This window comes from Acanthisitta chloris, unplaced genomic scaffold, assembly GCF_000695815.1.
Source record: "Acanthisitta chloris isolate BGI_N310 unplaced genomic scaffold, ASM69581v1 scaffold16226, whole genome shotgun sequence".
In the NCBI taxonomy this organism is placed as follows: Eukaryota; Metazoa; Chordata; class Aves; order Passeriformes; family Acanthisittidae; genus Acanthisitta; species Acanthisitta chloris.
This window is the reverse complement of record NW_008676609.1, coordinates 12,305-27,841: the sequence shown is the minus strand read 5'-3', so window position 1 is coordinate 27,841 and position 15,537 is coordinate 12,305. Positions and strand designations below refer to the sequence as shown.

Here is a 15,537-nt window from a genome sequence, read left to right as displayed (position 1 = left end):
GTATGACAATTAAAATCACATTCAATAAGTGTTTAAAGATCCATATTCACCCTTTATTCTCATTTTTGCCTTCATTAACATTCCCCAAGAACCTCACTATTTTCTGGACACTTGATATTTTGTGCTCTTTCACCTCTAGAATTAGATAATCTTTAACTTCCCTTCCAACCTAAGCCTTTCTCTGAGTTCAACTCTAGTGGAAGGTGTCCCTGCCCACCGCAAGGGTGTTGGAACTACATAATCTTTATAGTCCCTTCCAACCCAAAGCATTCTGTGATTCTATGAACCTCCTCGGAATGAGCAGGGACATCTGCAACTAGATAAGGTTGCCCAGAGCCCCATCCAACATGGCCTTGAATATTTCCAGGGATGGGGCATCCACAACTTGTCTGGGCAACCTGCTCCAGTGTTTTATCACCCTCACTGTGAAAAATAACATAAATTCAAAGAAAACATTCAAATTGAGAAAATTTTAGCCACATGTCTGTCAACTCTTATCAATGTTCAAGAATACCTGGAAATGTAAGATGTTTAAAAGGAGATGTCAGAACATCTTTTAATTTGGAAGGCTGAACAAAAGCAACCACTAAATTCCAACCAGAAATTATATGTGGGAATGGGGCAGGGGAAGCACAGCAGTTCCCAAAGTTCTTCCAAGCTGTGATTGCTTGCAAGCTAAGTCTAGAGAGTTGTGTGGGCTTGTTTTAGCAGGAATTAGGGCCTAGGAAACTGCATACTTTCACATCAGCACAGCTCTCCCAGTCTGACAGTGAGATTTTTAGTGTTAGTCTGTAACTCAAAAAAGTCCAAGAAAATAAGCTTTAACCTAACATCACTTAGGAGAGTGTCTGCTATCTGCAGCCTGAACTAGAACAAGTCATTGTTTTATGAAGGCAGGTTAATAACCACTGGACAATTAAAGTATTTGTTTAAAATAAAAAATAAACTCCCCCAATACTTCTGGTAGGGATCCACAGTGAGGGCAATCAAGCCCCACCCACACTTCTTACTTAAAGGATTTGCTGTCTTTTCTAACTCCTACCCCAATACGCCACAGAAACAAGATAAAGAGCAGAGCACAAGAGGAAGGCAAAGCATTGCAAGCACTCATTTTTTAGCTTAAGCAGCAGCCCATGACTCTTTTGATGCTACTACATGGTGATACAAATAAGAAAAGCAAAAACTATGTACAGAAAGGCTCATATTAAGATTCCTCAAAATACCATGTGAAAATACCACACCAGTCTATCTGAAATAAACACTTTGAGCAATGGGATACACAAGGTCTTGGCAATCCCACAAAGTACGTCATGACACCACTCTTCAAGGTAATTGTCATGTTTACCTATAGAACAACCAAGACCATCACAATGAAGACTTACACAGACAAAATTCGTTTGAAACTTGGTTCTCCTATGCAATCACCCTCAAAACATGATGCAATCCTCACAAATACTGTGATTACTTCCCAAAACTATCACAAGTGGTAAAAATGGACACTCAGCATCACTGCTGAGAAGAATTACACTGTCTGGTTTACGCACAACCAAGTTTTGGGCGTGCTGAACTGTGCGGAAGGGAAGACTACCCCTTTTCTTGGAAGGACAAAAATGCAAGAAGAGTCAAACATCTGCCATTCAAGACATATCATCTAAACTTATCTGGCTTAGCTCAACATTTTTTGCACTAACACGCCTTCAATCCCAGGGTTGAGAAACATCTTGCCCGTAACCCAGATCCAATTAATTTTGCCCAGAGACATTGCTGTTGTTCTTCCTTCCTCACAGCCCCAGTCCTTACTCATGGCAAGTCAGGCATGAATCACAAACCAAACTGCAGGCATCTCCTCTTCATGGGCGCCTCTCTGACCACAGGGTAGGCAAGCAGCCTGCATCTCCTTGACACAGCAGTGGTGAACCTTTGGTTCTCCAGAGACTGTGAGCTGGCACCAAGAAGCAGTGAACTACAATACTTGAACAAATCAGCTCTGCATCAGAAATCAAAATACAGTTGCTACTACATGCTCTCCTGAGAAGCTTTGCCGCAGCCAATGAACAGTACATTACTCAGCTTAAATTTCCTGGAAGTTTTAAAGAGAGAAATTTTTTTCCCCAACTGTTGCTGGTAAAATTTTAGAGGGGAAAAATAGTACAACCTCTCTGACAAGAAGATATCTCATAAAATCATTATTCTTCAGAAGAGGTTACTTTGCAAGCTCACAACTTTGTACATGAAGCAAGACCTACTTGGGTGGAAGCAAACACTATTTGACTACATTTCATTCTCAGGAATCAAAACTCAAGAAATGCTGAACTCGGGAGATTTTCCCCACAAAGTCTCTCTCTAGAACAGAGTAACTATTGTCTTCACTTGATTTTTTATTTATGAAAAAACCCATATGTCTGTATTAGCAACACTTTTGGAAGACAGAGGTCAAACTATCTTTCTTTCCTAGGGAAGACTGGTACTTTCACAGAAGACTGGATAAATGTCAGGACTGACAACTGTTCTCAATATCCACTACTGGAAACGTGGATTCAAGGTCCAGAAATGTCTGGATGGATTCCCTACTACAAAACAGAAATCCAAAAGTGAAAGCTCCTTTACTTGCCCACTCCACAGCTCTACAACATATTCAAGGGTTCAAAGTCACATGTGGAATTTACCCACACAGAAAGTTCATACAGAATGACAAAGACCCACACAGACAACAAAGCTAAACATGACTTTAACGTACTGTCAAGACTTCTCTGAAGATCTCAACCTGATCTAGTGAGGAGGTGTCCCTGCCCATGGCAGGGAGATTTGGGACTTGATGATCTGTAAGGTCCATTCCAACCCTTAAATTCTGTGATTCTATTACAAAATGCATACTGACCTCACCTTCACGTAACAGGTATTTCTGTAATTTAATGTGGTAGCACTCAGTTTTACAGTGTTGGAAACAAGCAACTATGCTGGGGATTAAACAACATTTTCTGTTCCTATAAGATAATTTTAAATAAACATCTCTGTACAAGAGAGTATGGGGTCTGTTTACAGCAGGATCACAGCATTTGGTAGGAAAGCTCCAGAAATGCCTTTATAACACTGCATCAGAGAGAAAATCTTCTGAATAAAATAAAGGACTTGCTTTGATGGGCTGCCAACAAATGCTGTTCTTTCCTTAAAATGGTAAGTTACCATTGAAAAAGAGGGGAGAAAAGAAAGTGCAGTCTAGAAGAAAAGTAAATAAACCTGAAAATGCTCTGTAAGACCTCTGCCACAGGTTAGTACTACCCATAGGCAACAGGTAGTTGTATTAGTATTAGCAATAAGGATAAAGGCAAATTTTCACTTGTGGAAAACCGTAAGACATTTCTCACGTTCTCCAAAGAGCTGTGTTTGTTATTCAGTCGCAGGCATTGCTTGTTTTTCTCTAATATACTCTATACTCCTATGACCTACAATGTTAATTAACTCCACAAAGATAATAAACCTAAATTAAAAGAGCATTCCTTGTACACATAAGTCACGAGGATCAGTGATTATACCAACTTCTTAACCATCAACAAAACTACCATTAAGCTTCATAATGATCCTAAATAAATATTTATCCCTATGTTTAAAGACGGGGAAATTTCAGGACAGACATGCAGCAGCCTGCCTTAAGCTGTGCAACAAGGGGTTTTCCTTAATGCAACCAGCAATCGCATTACAGTCTCCCATTAGGAGCCTCCAGAGAGTCGTTTGGTCTAGGACACATTGGGATAAATCTAATAATTCCAGTCTTTCTGTGTTTGTAGCTAAATTTATGACAGAATTTTTTAATACAGATTGGATTTAATGCTCACAACTGAGATGATGAATCAGACCTCTAATTTTTCCTCAGTGGTGAGTAAACACTCCAGGAATCTGAAAATATACAGAACATTTTACCCTTAGTCTGAATTTGAGATTCTCTATCAGTGTAATTGCTGTTTTCAATATTTGCTTCCCTCCTTCGTTGTTGATTTTTTACGTCAAATGCAGGAGAAAATGCTGACCCATAATCAGTACTTACTCTTATTTAGTTGTGCTAACATGTTACAAACTACTATTGCAGTGGCTTTGAGTCCATCCCAAAGCATCACCTGCTCTTCCTTGAGAACTGCACCTCCTATTTCCAGCTTCCATGATCTCAGGCCATGGCAGGAGCCACATGCAATCTCCTTTCACAACACATACATTAATCCTCTGACTACTTGTCCTACCAGAAATGCTTCATGGGGGCTCTCAGCATATTAAGCAACACCATGACAACTGCTTAACTGCAACTTCAGCAACTTCTTTTAATGTGTACACAGTTAAAAGGAAACACTGACAGCTAAAGCATGTTAAACACACGGACCCATGTTTGTCCTTCAGTTTTGTGTTTTTGCTAAAATATAAGAATTGTGCCTGTTGAAGCCAATATAATTTTTAGAGATTTTCAAGCATCTCTAGTGTGTTATCCAAAAATAACTGGTACCTGCAAAAAGGCTGTTAAACAGTGTCAGACAAGTGCAGAGCTACACCGATTTGGCCAAGAAATCCTTGTTTTTAATCGAAGAGCACACTTACAGAAAGGTGGACAAAGCAGCAGCAGACACATTGTATTTTAGGATAAAACTCATATTCTTTGCATTATGTACAGGATTTCCAGATATTTTAGTATACTGGGAAGCTTAATGTTCAGCAGTTCACTAAAATCAAATATTGGGCTTGTTTAAACTATCCACCTGCTCCTATGGAACATGATGCAGAATTCTGCCTGATGATATGGTCACTGGCACTCCCGCACTGCTATACAAAATCTATCCATCAAGGAAAAATATTAACATTTCTGAGCCATGCAATGATCTCAATGTAGAAACATAATCCTTGCTTTTAGAAGGAGCATAATCCCTAAAACAATTTAGATATATAATAGTCTAATCCATGCTAACAGTAAAGATCCACATCTTTTCTCAATTCTACAGCAGACTTGACTATTCCAAAGCACTTAAACTATCAGTTTATAACAGGATAATATTTCTATACTTTATAAAAATCACAGAATCATTTAGCTCATTATGGCTATCCATTTTCAGATGATCCTTTTTAATTAAATTACTGACAACACCACTGAAACATAAAACAATACACCAAGGAAGCAAAACAAAACAAAAAAGCAAAACACAGACATAGCAAATTACAGCACTTTTACTTGAAGATGCACAAGCAAAAAAAAAAAACCATAGTTTTTAAAGTCTTGTTAGAGCTCCACTAATGTAAAAAAATAGGGAATGTGTATAAACATGACAGTACTCTGAAGTGCACATTAACGTGTTACCTTTTACACTAGTTTTCTGTAGAATTTTTGACAGTACATTCAATAAGATATTTAAAGTTTTAATGAAGCAAGCTTTTTATTTCTCATCAAAAATTACAATTACTGTAATATGCAATGTTGGTAAACTCATGCCTTATTCTTGAAAGCTAATAAACTTTTCATTTTCTTACAGTAAGAAGTTGGCACACAGACCTGGCTTAAGCTAAGCCTTAACCAGATCCAGATTCAATACCAGCAACTAATATAAAAGTATTTTCTGCCTAATTCTGGACAAGCAACGCCAGTGAAACCACCTGCAGCTGCTGAGTTACTAAAACTGATGCAGCACATAAAACAAGACTATTCTTCTGTCCAACATCATAGCTCTGTCTGTGCCCAGAATCATGGAACCAGAGAATCATCTAGGTTGGAAAAGATCTCCAAGACCATTGAGTCCAACACCTACCTCAACACTGCCAAGTCCACCACTAAACCGGGTCCCTAAGCATCACACTGACACATTTTAAATACCTTTAGGGATGGTAATTGCCCCACTTCCCTGGGCAGCCTGTTCCAATGCCTGACCACCCTTTCACTTAGTAATTTTTTCCCAACATTCAATCAATCTCCCCTAGTGCAACTTGAGGCCATTTCCAGTCATACTGTCACTTGTTACTTGGGAGATGAGACTAACTCCCACCTGGCCACAACCTCCTTTCAGGCAGTTGTAGAGAGCAATAAGCTCTCCCTGAGACTCCTTTTCTCCAGGCTGAGCCCCTCCAGCTCCTTCAGCTGCTCCTCATCAGACTTGTGCTCCAGACATTTCACTAGGTCCACTTCCCTTCAGTTTAGAACAAGTCAGAAGCTCTTCTGAGTAAACTCCAGTAACAACTTTTGCTTTTGTATTGGCAGCAAAGAGAAGTTTTTAGTCACCATGGCTGAGGAGAGAGACCATCAGAGCTCAGACTAAATATTTTTAATTCTGGAAATGGATTTTTTTATGCTGCTGCTGCCCACCAGAATTCACAAAGATTCCCATGATTTAATTAAAAACTTACAAAAGGACAATTTGTTTAATTATTGCATAGCAAATCTCTGTGGAACTCAGCAAAACTAATAAGATTCAGGTGAGTTTCCATCTGTGGCAGCCAATAAATCCTTCTGCACCAAAAGAAATGCAGGCAGTAAAAAATACCACGCAAGAGGATGCAAAATGAACCTTGAAATTAGGTGGAGTAAAGGAAATTATTCCATTACAAAAATATACACTGACATAGACCAGCATTCTGTTTAAAGAATATCAGATCCTTTACAGTAATTTTTGTAGTTTTCATTATTATCTAGCCATTAGAGCAAAAGCCACATTTCCGGGTTCTCAGACTTGAGGAAGAAGTCTGGGACCAGGAGGAAGGCTGATGGGCTATATTTACAGTGGAGAATTGGAATACAGAGTTGAAATAAAAGAGGAAAAGAACAAAAAAAAAACCCAAAAGAAAAAGTATTACACAGGAAGGGTGGGAGAGAAGGAAAATAAAGAAGCATTTCCTGCATGATTTTGGAATAAAATGAAATTAAGGGATAATTTCGGAAACAAACGCAGTAACGACCCTTCCAGCACAGACTGAATGTTCCCCCAGCTAAGCCAGGCATGTGGTGGTACAGCCCAGGATGTCTTCTCAGCCACCAGTGCACCTCCTGAACCAGGGATGGTACGTCATTAGGGGAAAGAAAATCCACCTATCTCCAATTGTTTAAGGGATCCAAGTAACATTTTGGCATCCACAGCTTCCTACGGTTTTCACTGCTTATTTGACACTGTGCAAAGTGCTCTGATATCTGCCAATGGTATTTTCATCTGACATTGGTTAGTTCTTACATTTTCAGAGATTAGTTACCATTCCCTTGCCTACAAAATGATAGATGACCTTGAGAAGATGACATCTGTATCCACCATCCCCACTTTCTTTTCCAAGCTGAAAAGTCCTAGTCAATGTGATTATTCCTCACATAAAAGCTGTTCTGTATATTTGATCATACTTGCTACTCTCCTCTTTGTAACTTCTAGTCCTGGCAGAAGGAAAAATTCAGGGAAAACTGGAAGAAAACAGAAAGGTAACAAAAACAAGAATAAGACAGTTTGCTTAAACAACACTCCTTAGAATGCTAAATTACTAATTAGCAGAACCTGTCTACTCTATCCAGCACATATGCAATACCACTTTCCCAGCACACATTGGAGTTTGGTTTCAAATACAATAAATTAAAAACTGTCTAATTCATGTTCATCAAACCACTGGAATCTGTTTATACCACAGTGCCTAATCCTGCATTCCCAGTAGCTCATAAGGCTATTTAAGGGACTACAATTTAGAACAGAGTTCTTCCCTGGGTATTACAGTTTCTCAATTGCAGAAATCAGCAATTTGGCAAGTTTCTTGAGCCAAAAAAAGCACCAAATGAAAGCAAAGCATTTAATAGCCACAGCATAGATCTTTCCTCTTCAAGTTTTGATTCCATGTACTGGTTCCAAAGCATCATGAGACAGTGAGTCCCAAAAATGAGTTGTTCCTTGTGCAAATCAAACAAACCAATCAATAAACAAACCCATTTTATTCTGCTTGTCTTAAATCAATAATTTCACTAGGTATTGCTTTCCTTTGCAGTCATAAAAAAACCCCAAACAAAATCAGTGAATATTCTTTCCCTCGTTAGCCATTTCTATACTGTTATGGCTTTAGCAGTTTCTCTAAACTAAACTACAGAGTTCTAATTCATTTAGTCTCCCTTAACACAGGAGCCATGTTCTCTCTTTGGTCATCTTTCTCACAGGTATCCTTACTTCCTGTTTAATGCTAGGGGTTTTTCCAGAGCCTTTTGGATAACAGATTCTGGCAACTGCAGAGTCAGTCATTTCCAGAAAGAAGACCTAGTGTGTATCGAGTTATCTTCAGGTCAGGTTAAGAAGTACTGCCTGCATACTTCTTAATCCAATCTGAATATAGAGAACATGAGAAGAGGAGTAACTCTGCTGGCCTTCCAATCCACATAATCTCTACCAGAAACAGTTTATACCTTAACTCACACCTATAGTTTTTTCCCCAAGCCTGAGGATTTCCTATGAAACAGTGTTATGAAAGCACTATCATCTGTTGCACAGCAATTTTTAGCTGCAGCTCTTAGGAAAATGAAAGTGCAGCCTTTTCAGTAATGCTATACACGCACCAACACACTCTAAAACACGTACAGAGCTCTTTGATAGTAGTGAAACCAACGACTTTCAGGAAAGACATGTTTCTAAAGAAGTACCTGTGCTGCAGAGATCACAGTTAAGGGCAAAATCATGGTTATGAGAAGAAACACAGGGAAAAATGTTGATAGGTGCTTTAAAATATGCCACCTAATGTGTGTGTGTATATATATATATATAAATAAAACTTAAGTAAATGACTACAATATGCAGCACTAAAACAACTCTTGCTATTAGTCAACCTTACCTGCTCTTGAGACTTGCATGCAGAGAACTTCACATCCAACTAAAGCACAAATGTTTGTAAGTTACTAAAATATCTTCTCTGAAGGTACCCAATACAAATGCTAGTCCCATGAATGCTGACATTCTTTCAGCTTTCCAGGGTTTCACGCCTTCTAGTGATGATTTAAGGTTACTGCTCCATTGTAGGAAAAACAACAGATGTCCGAAAAAACTGATGCAGTATAGTGAAAAGCCTGAGCACACAAGATTCCTCATTAAAGTAATAGGACTTTATATGAATACATTTGACAGACCACAATGCCTAAATACGTGTGCCATTATAATTAGTGGGCTAAACCTGAACTCATTCTGCCAATACTAATTAATATCATCTATGGCCTGTTCAAAGTGGCCCCAGTGATCACAGATGATAGGGAATTTAGTCAGTGTTAGGATGGTGCCACTTCACACCATCAATGCTCATCAACCCTAAATTACAACAATCGCATGGAGTGTTTGATCAGAGTAGTATATTGCCCAAACTTCTGGAGATGAATCTTCAAGGAAATGAAAATTTTAACAGCCAAAGCCCTTTGAAAATTGACCATGTAATAGATTTATGATTTTGAGTCCCTTCAGCTAAGCCTTCAGTCCTCTGGCTCCATTTTGGGTAAGTATTTGTAGATCTTCTTGTGTTTTGTGTTTAGGTTTTTATATGCTTTGAAACAAATGCACCAGGAAGTCTCACTGACATCCAAAATGAATAAAGCAGTTGCATTATAGTATTGTTATTCCAGATAAAAACCATCTTGGGTTTCCCACTCAGTGTAAACTTACCTTATAAAAACTAACACATGATCGTAACAAAAAAAAATAAATCTTAGCAATACAAAGCAGTTATAGGCTCAAAGTAAGTTAATGGATGAAGATCTAACACTAATCCTCACTATTTCTAATTCTTTATTACATTTTAGTAGCATAGGATTGGAAAGGACTTCCAAGGTCACCATGTGCAGGCTGCTGTTTCTCCAAGAAACTCTAATACATTTCTTTCTGACAAGTTATCTCCCCTCCTTAATGTTGACCTTCCTAACAAGAAAAAATACAGAGCAAATTTATTTACTGTAAAGTAAATACAATTAAATAAAAACACTAGTAAGCTTTTTAGGTAGGTTAGCAAAGCCAATCTCTTTAGTCTTTCTCAAAACTTAATTAATTTCTCCTGGATAACACTGAAGCCTCTCTTGCACTTCCTGCATTGATTATTTTTTTCCTCCTAAGCAGATAACCCAAATTCTACCCTATATCCTACAAGATGTCTCACCACTGCCTTAGGCAATAGCACACGGTACTTCTTATTTCACCCACCACATTTAAGGATGCATTTCCTTTCCCTCAAATCACATAATTATTACATGATCATCCAATACATCCGGTTGTCTTCCTCCTTAGTCACAGCCAACTGCCAAGCTCCCAGTGTACAGCAAAAATTCTTATAGCCCATAATGGTATGGCTAAAAAGCTATCTGAAGACAGCACAACAGAAATGTGATGAAATTTAACCAAAGATATGCAGCCCATACTGTATAATTCTGGCTGGAAAATGACTCCAAAGTTTGTGTCATCGTCCAGTTTAACCAGCATATGTTTGCTTTTTTACTGATGATATTGCCATAAATAATAACTAAGCCTGGCCTCAAGACAAAATCCATGAAGAATATAACTTCATTCTAGTTTAAAACTTGTGTTTTCCCTCCCTTTTAGCCAGTTATTTCTCTAATGAAGTCCAAACATGGAATCTGTAACACTGTCTACAAAAATCAGTTACTGAAGAAGACTTCCTCTGGTAAATTCTAATTCCATTTACTCCATTAAGCATTTGCCTCCATGTCCAATTATTTCTGCCTTCCAAGATTTCCTCTTACATCTTCCGTGTGAATCACATTATCCTCATACTTAAAATATGAATACGACACAGTATTCCACAACCCGATAGCACTATTTGTGGCTTATTTGGATTAAAGAAAACACACATTACGGCAAACGCAGCCGGAAATCTAATTTTTTGCTGGGTATGACAGTGAAAGATATATGCCCCTCCGACTTGAGCATATGAATTTTGCTCCATATCAATGATGCCACCATCCTCAGAGAAAAGTGAGAGGAAGAATTAATTTCTAAGAAAGAACAGAGAAAATATTTGCCCTTGTCTTACAGCTTCTTTCCTTTTCCTTCTTTTAGATGGGAAAACAAGTTCCGATACTTTCTTTGCAAGGTCTAATTCAGCTTCGTACCTTTATCTACACTTGCTGACATCCAAGTCTACAGTTTCCGTATCTACAGTCATACAAGGTTAAGAGTCAGGTTGCATTCAAGTAGCTTTAACTGAACTCTCATGACCAGGGTTTCTCCTAATTAAAAAAAATTCAGACCACAAGTCTTGCGACTTGACTTCTTGTAAAGAGAGGATGCAGCAGAATGCAGCATCCATGAGTGTTTCACCCTTGACACCAGTGGAACCAGGACCTCACACAACCCCTTCATGTCTACCCAAGTCTCCTACACACCTACATGTGTGGACACAAAACTCAACTCCATTCACAGCAGCACAAAATCCAGTTTAACCTATGAAAGTTTAGAAACACTTGAAACAAGTTACAACTATTACTTTTTGCACCTCAGTTTATCAGAGATATTTTCCTGCTGGGCCACAAAAAATTTATATCAAAAGGAAACAGGTGGTAGGAGGGAAGAGGAAGAACAAATAAAAACATCAACAAAAGAAGCCCAGCTCAAAAATTCCAGTGGTACTCAAGGAAACAATGTGAAAGATACTGATCGGCAAACACTGTTTTCCTTGTTCCAGTTGCACCGTTAAGATTAAATCACCCCAAACCAAGATCCAGTACGAGCATGGATATTAAACCTGAACAAATCTAGCCTACAGAAGGGGAGTTGGAACAGCAACATCTTCCAACTGCTCCTTAGCTGGAAGAATGCATCCCATGGAAGTGAAGGCTACTTCTTCCTGCTCTGTGACACACGCTGTAATCAACAGAGACAAATTAGATGGAAGCAAATTTTAACCTATTAAGGCCTTTATAATTTTTAAGTGTTGCTTGTGGTTAGTATATGAACTTCTTCTTTAGAAACATGAAGGTACTTGTTATTTAGTGTTGTAAATATAATAAATAAATAAATAGTGTTAGGAGGCTCAGGAGCGACCTAATCACTGTCTACAACTATCTGAAAGGAGGTTGCAGCCAGGCAGGGGGTCAGTCTCTTCTCCCAGGCAACTAGTCACGGGACAAGAGGACATTAACCTGCACCAGGGGAAGTTCTGGTTGGACATTAGGAAGAATTTCTTCACAGAAAGGGTGATTCAGCATTGGAATGGACTGCCTAGGGATGTGGTGAAGTTACCATCCCTGGTGGCATTTAAGAAAAGACTGGACATGGCACTTAGTGCCATGATCTAGCTGACATGGTGGTGTTAGGTCATAGGTTGGACTTGATGATCTCTGAGGTCTTTTCCAACCTTAGTGATTCTGTGTAAATGCCATTTCAAAAAGCTTTTGCAAGACCTATGATTAATTCCTAAGAAAACTTTATCCAGATAGAGAACTGTGTGTAAGGAGAATGAAGTACCATAAATGGGGTTCGTACTCTCATTTTCACAGAAATAATTATCAGTGTTCAGTTACAGGGTAAAAGTAAACCCTCAGTAGGGAATCCTTGATCTTGCTTGCAGACTGGGGAGATGGACATGCATGGAGTGGCTCTTTGGCAGAACTGGACTCCACATAGATAAAAAGAAGTCTGTTATCCATCTGGTGCTGTAATTGGCAGACTTTATAGGTAAGAAATATGTTACCCAGCTTTATATGAAAACATCTTCATATAAAATGTCATCACAACTTTTACATTTTGCATAGGATACAAATTCGTAAAAAATGGCGGGTGTGCCCTCTGTTCCTGAAAAAAATCAACATGCATTCTTAAGTCCTGTTTTCCCTCTGAGTTTTCAGCTGTTAGTAGGGCATCCACAAAGGTCACCTTGGACAGCAATGGAGAGACAAAGCGAACGACTTTCCATGACTTTAGAAAGGTCTAGCAAGAGCATGTGCCCTTAGAGGACACAACACGTCAATACGCTGAAGTTTACACATGGCCACAGAATTACAAAAGAACATGCCAGCTCTCAGTACAGCACAGAGTTTGGCCATCAGCCACATGCTGAGGCTGGACAGTCTGGGGAGCCTGCTCAGCCAAGGTATATTCTGAAGGTGCCCCAGTGAAGCTGAGTCTCTCCACTGGAACTCAAGCACACAGCTATTACCCTTCCTTCTTGGGGTTCTGTGCAGACTTGCTTTCCCTGCTTAGGCTGGCAAATAAAGAGCTGTAGTATCTCCCACTTGTATTTGAGACTGTGTATCGTGCTTTGTCATTTGACCCCTGCAGTTTCAAACTCGTTGTCACCCTGTGTCATATAATCACACACTTGTACACACATCTGCTCCACGCTATGCACTCACTTTTCTGTAACTGTGAATGCCAAAAATAATCCTGAAACAGAAACCACTTCATGACTTACACTACTAACGAACTAAAAGCTAAGTATATTGTACTTTGATAAGAATAAGTGGGGGGTTTTCCCCAGAAGAAAACCAACCTTTCCCCCAGTAGGATACAAAAGGGAAGGGTCAGTGCTGTGCTAATACGAGGGTGAGGCAGGCAGCCAGTGCTCCCAGGCTGCAGCAATGCCTAATGGCTTAGCTGCCTCACACATAACCTCATTCTTCATCTCATGCTTCAAGTCACTACCAAGGTCTAACAACATAATTAGAGGTTGCCACTGAGCAATGAGTGGCAAATGGAGGTGATCTACTTTGAATGCAAACAGCAGTGGTAGTAAGTAGCAGGGAAGAGGAACACAGATTAGAAAAGAACAATTTCAATAGCAAAGGTTGCTCAGTATTTATCCAGAAATCACATTTAAACTGTTCTTTTTTCCCACCTGACTTGTTTGAAATTTAATCAATTCTGATAAGAAATATGACTGCAAAACTACACACAGAGTCATTCAAACTATTCTGAGAGGAGCAATAGCTTAACTTTGCCTGGTGTCTCTTACTCGTGCTCTCTCTTACTATGCCCTTCAACACAGTAAAACTCTGCAAGGAGAAAGGCAGCATCCTGCAGCACCATTCCTTTTGAGAGCAGTGGACAGTACAGCCCAAGGGATTTCAGATCAAGGAAAAGATCACACTCTCCAACTAAGACTTCTGAGGTCAAGTAATGTACACGCTCAGCGCTGTCAATACACCTGCAATCCTCCAACAGAACCAAGGAGTAAAAAGCCAGGACAAAAGACACCAAATAGCTTATGCTACATCAGCCACAAAGACAGCCAAGAACATAAGCCCATATCTTCCCCAAAGAGAACTTCTGATTGTATATTTTAAATTGAGAAGCAAAAAGCATGTGGCAATAAAAAGATACTTTTTCATTATGTTCAAGAAAGTGGAAAAAAAACCCTGGTATTTAGGTTTTCCTCTATTATATATTGACTACTTTTACTTCTCTTTTACTGTGAAACAAAGTCTGGAACAAACTGCAGCTGACTGCATAAAAAAAGTGTTGATCATACTGATTTTATTTGCAAAACTTTTCATGCACACATGAAACAGATGTGTAAAACAGAGGTTTAATTTAAAATCTGAATGCTGTTCTGAAAAAACACTTCCCCTTACTCAATTTATCTCAGCAGTGACAATTTTCTAAATTAGATAAAGAGCTCCCAGCCCTGCAGTAACCTTCACAGATAAATGAGATGAGAAACACTTCTTGTACCTACTTTCCTATTTTTATCAGGAAAAGTGCTCCCTATCTGGTATATCTGAAATGCAAACATTGTTTGTAGACTCGTATTTTCATTTTGGCCAGCTCTGCAAACAACATGTAAATGTCAAATTTCTCAGCAGATCTTTGCTAATCGTGTCTTCAAAAACAAGCCTGTTCTAGAAATTAGGAGCTCCATCACACACATACACACACAATTTTAAGGTTCCAACTCTTTGAAAGGAAATGACCAAGAAACAAATCCTAAAGTTTCTGCAATGGAAGGGACACAGAATCAAGAACATTCTTAACTTTTTTTATTTTGGTAGGAAAGGCTGATTATTTTCATCAATGTCACAAACTGCTCGACACATTCAAATATTTTGTTTAAAATACGTAGCATAATAGATTAAAATGGAACACATTTTGTGCTGAATTACGTAACAGAGAAGGTATGCAAGTTTAATCAACTATTACTTAGCATATTCCCCACTTGAAGTCAGGCAATGTTCACACTACAACTCACACATTCCTCAAGCCTTTAAATGACCTGAGATTACTAGACACCCGAGGCGTATCCGTACTCCAAATTACACTGCAGTAACGTCTCTGCTGAATCTCTCCCAGGCTCACAGCACCGGTTAGGCTACAGGAAGCAATCTGCAGCAAACTGACCATAACGCTGCTGCCGGTACTGAAAAAACACAAACAAGCCGAATCTCCCACCCCTACCTAAGCAAACCGTCCGGAGTTACTCACCATTCATGGCTGTGGGAAACTGAGCCATCATGGTCCTGAATCTGCCTTGCTAGCTCTTAGCCATCTGCAACATAAAAACATTGTGCCATTAATAATGCAACAAGGGCAAAACTGCGCTGTGCGCTCCCGCTGAGCAGGGGAATGTCTGTCCCTT

At 39.1% G+C, this 15,537-nt stretch overlaps 1 protein-coding gene across 1 annotated transcript in view; it reads right to left on the bottom strand.

The window, feature by feature from the left end:
* Positions 1-15,450, bottom strand: part of LOC103803637 (intersectin-2-like) — a gene marked incomplete at its 3' end in the record, with an annotated part of 35,679 nt that extends 20,229 nt beyond the window's left edge. The window contains exon 1 of the mRNA XM_009076206.1: positions 15,384-15,450. Coding sequence (XP_009074454.1) covers positions 15,384-15,414 — 31 coding nt within the window. The remainder of the gene's footprint in view (positions 1-15,383) is intronic.
* Between the last annotated feature and the right edge of the window lie 87 nt (positions 15,451-15,537).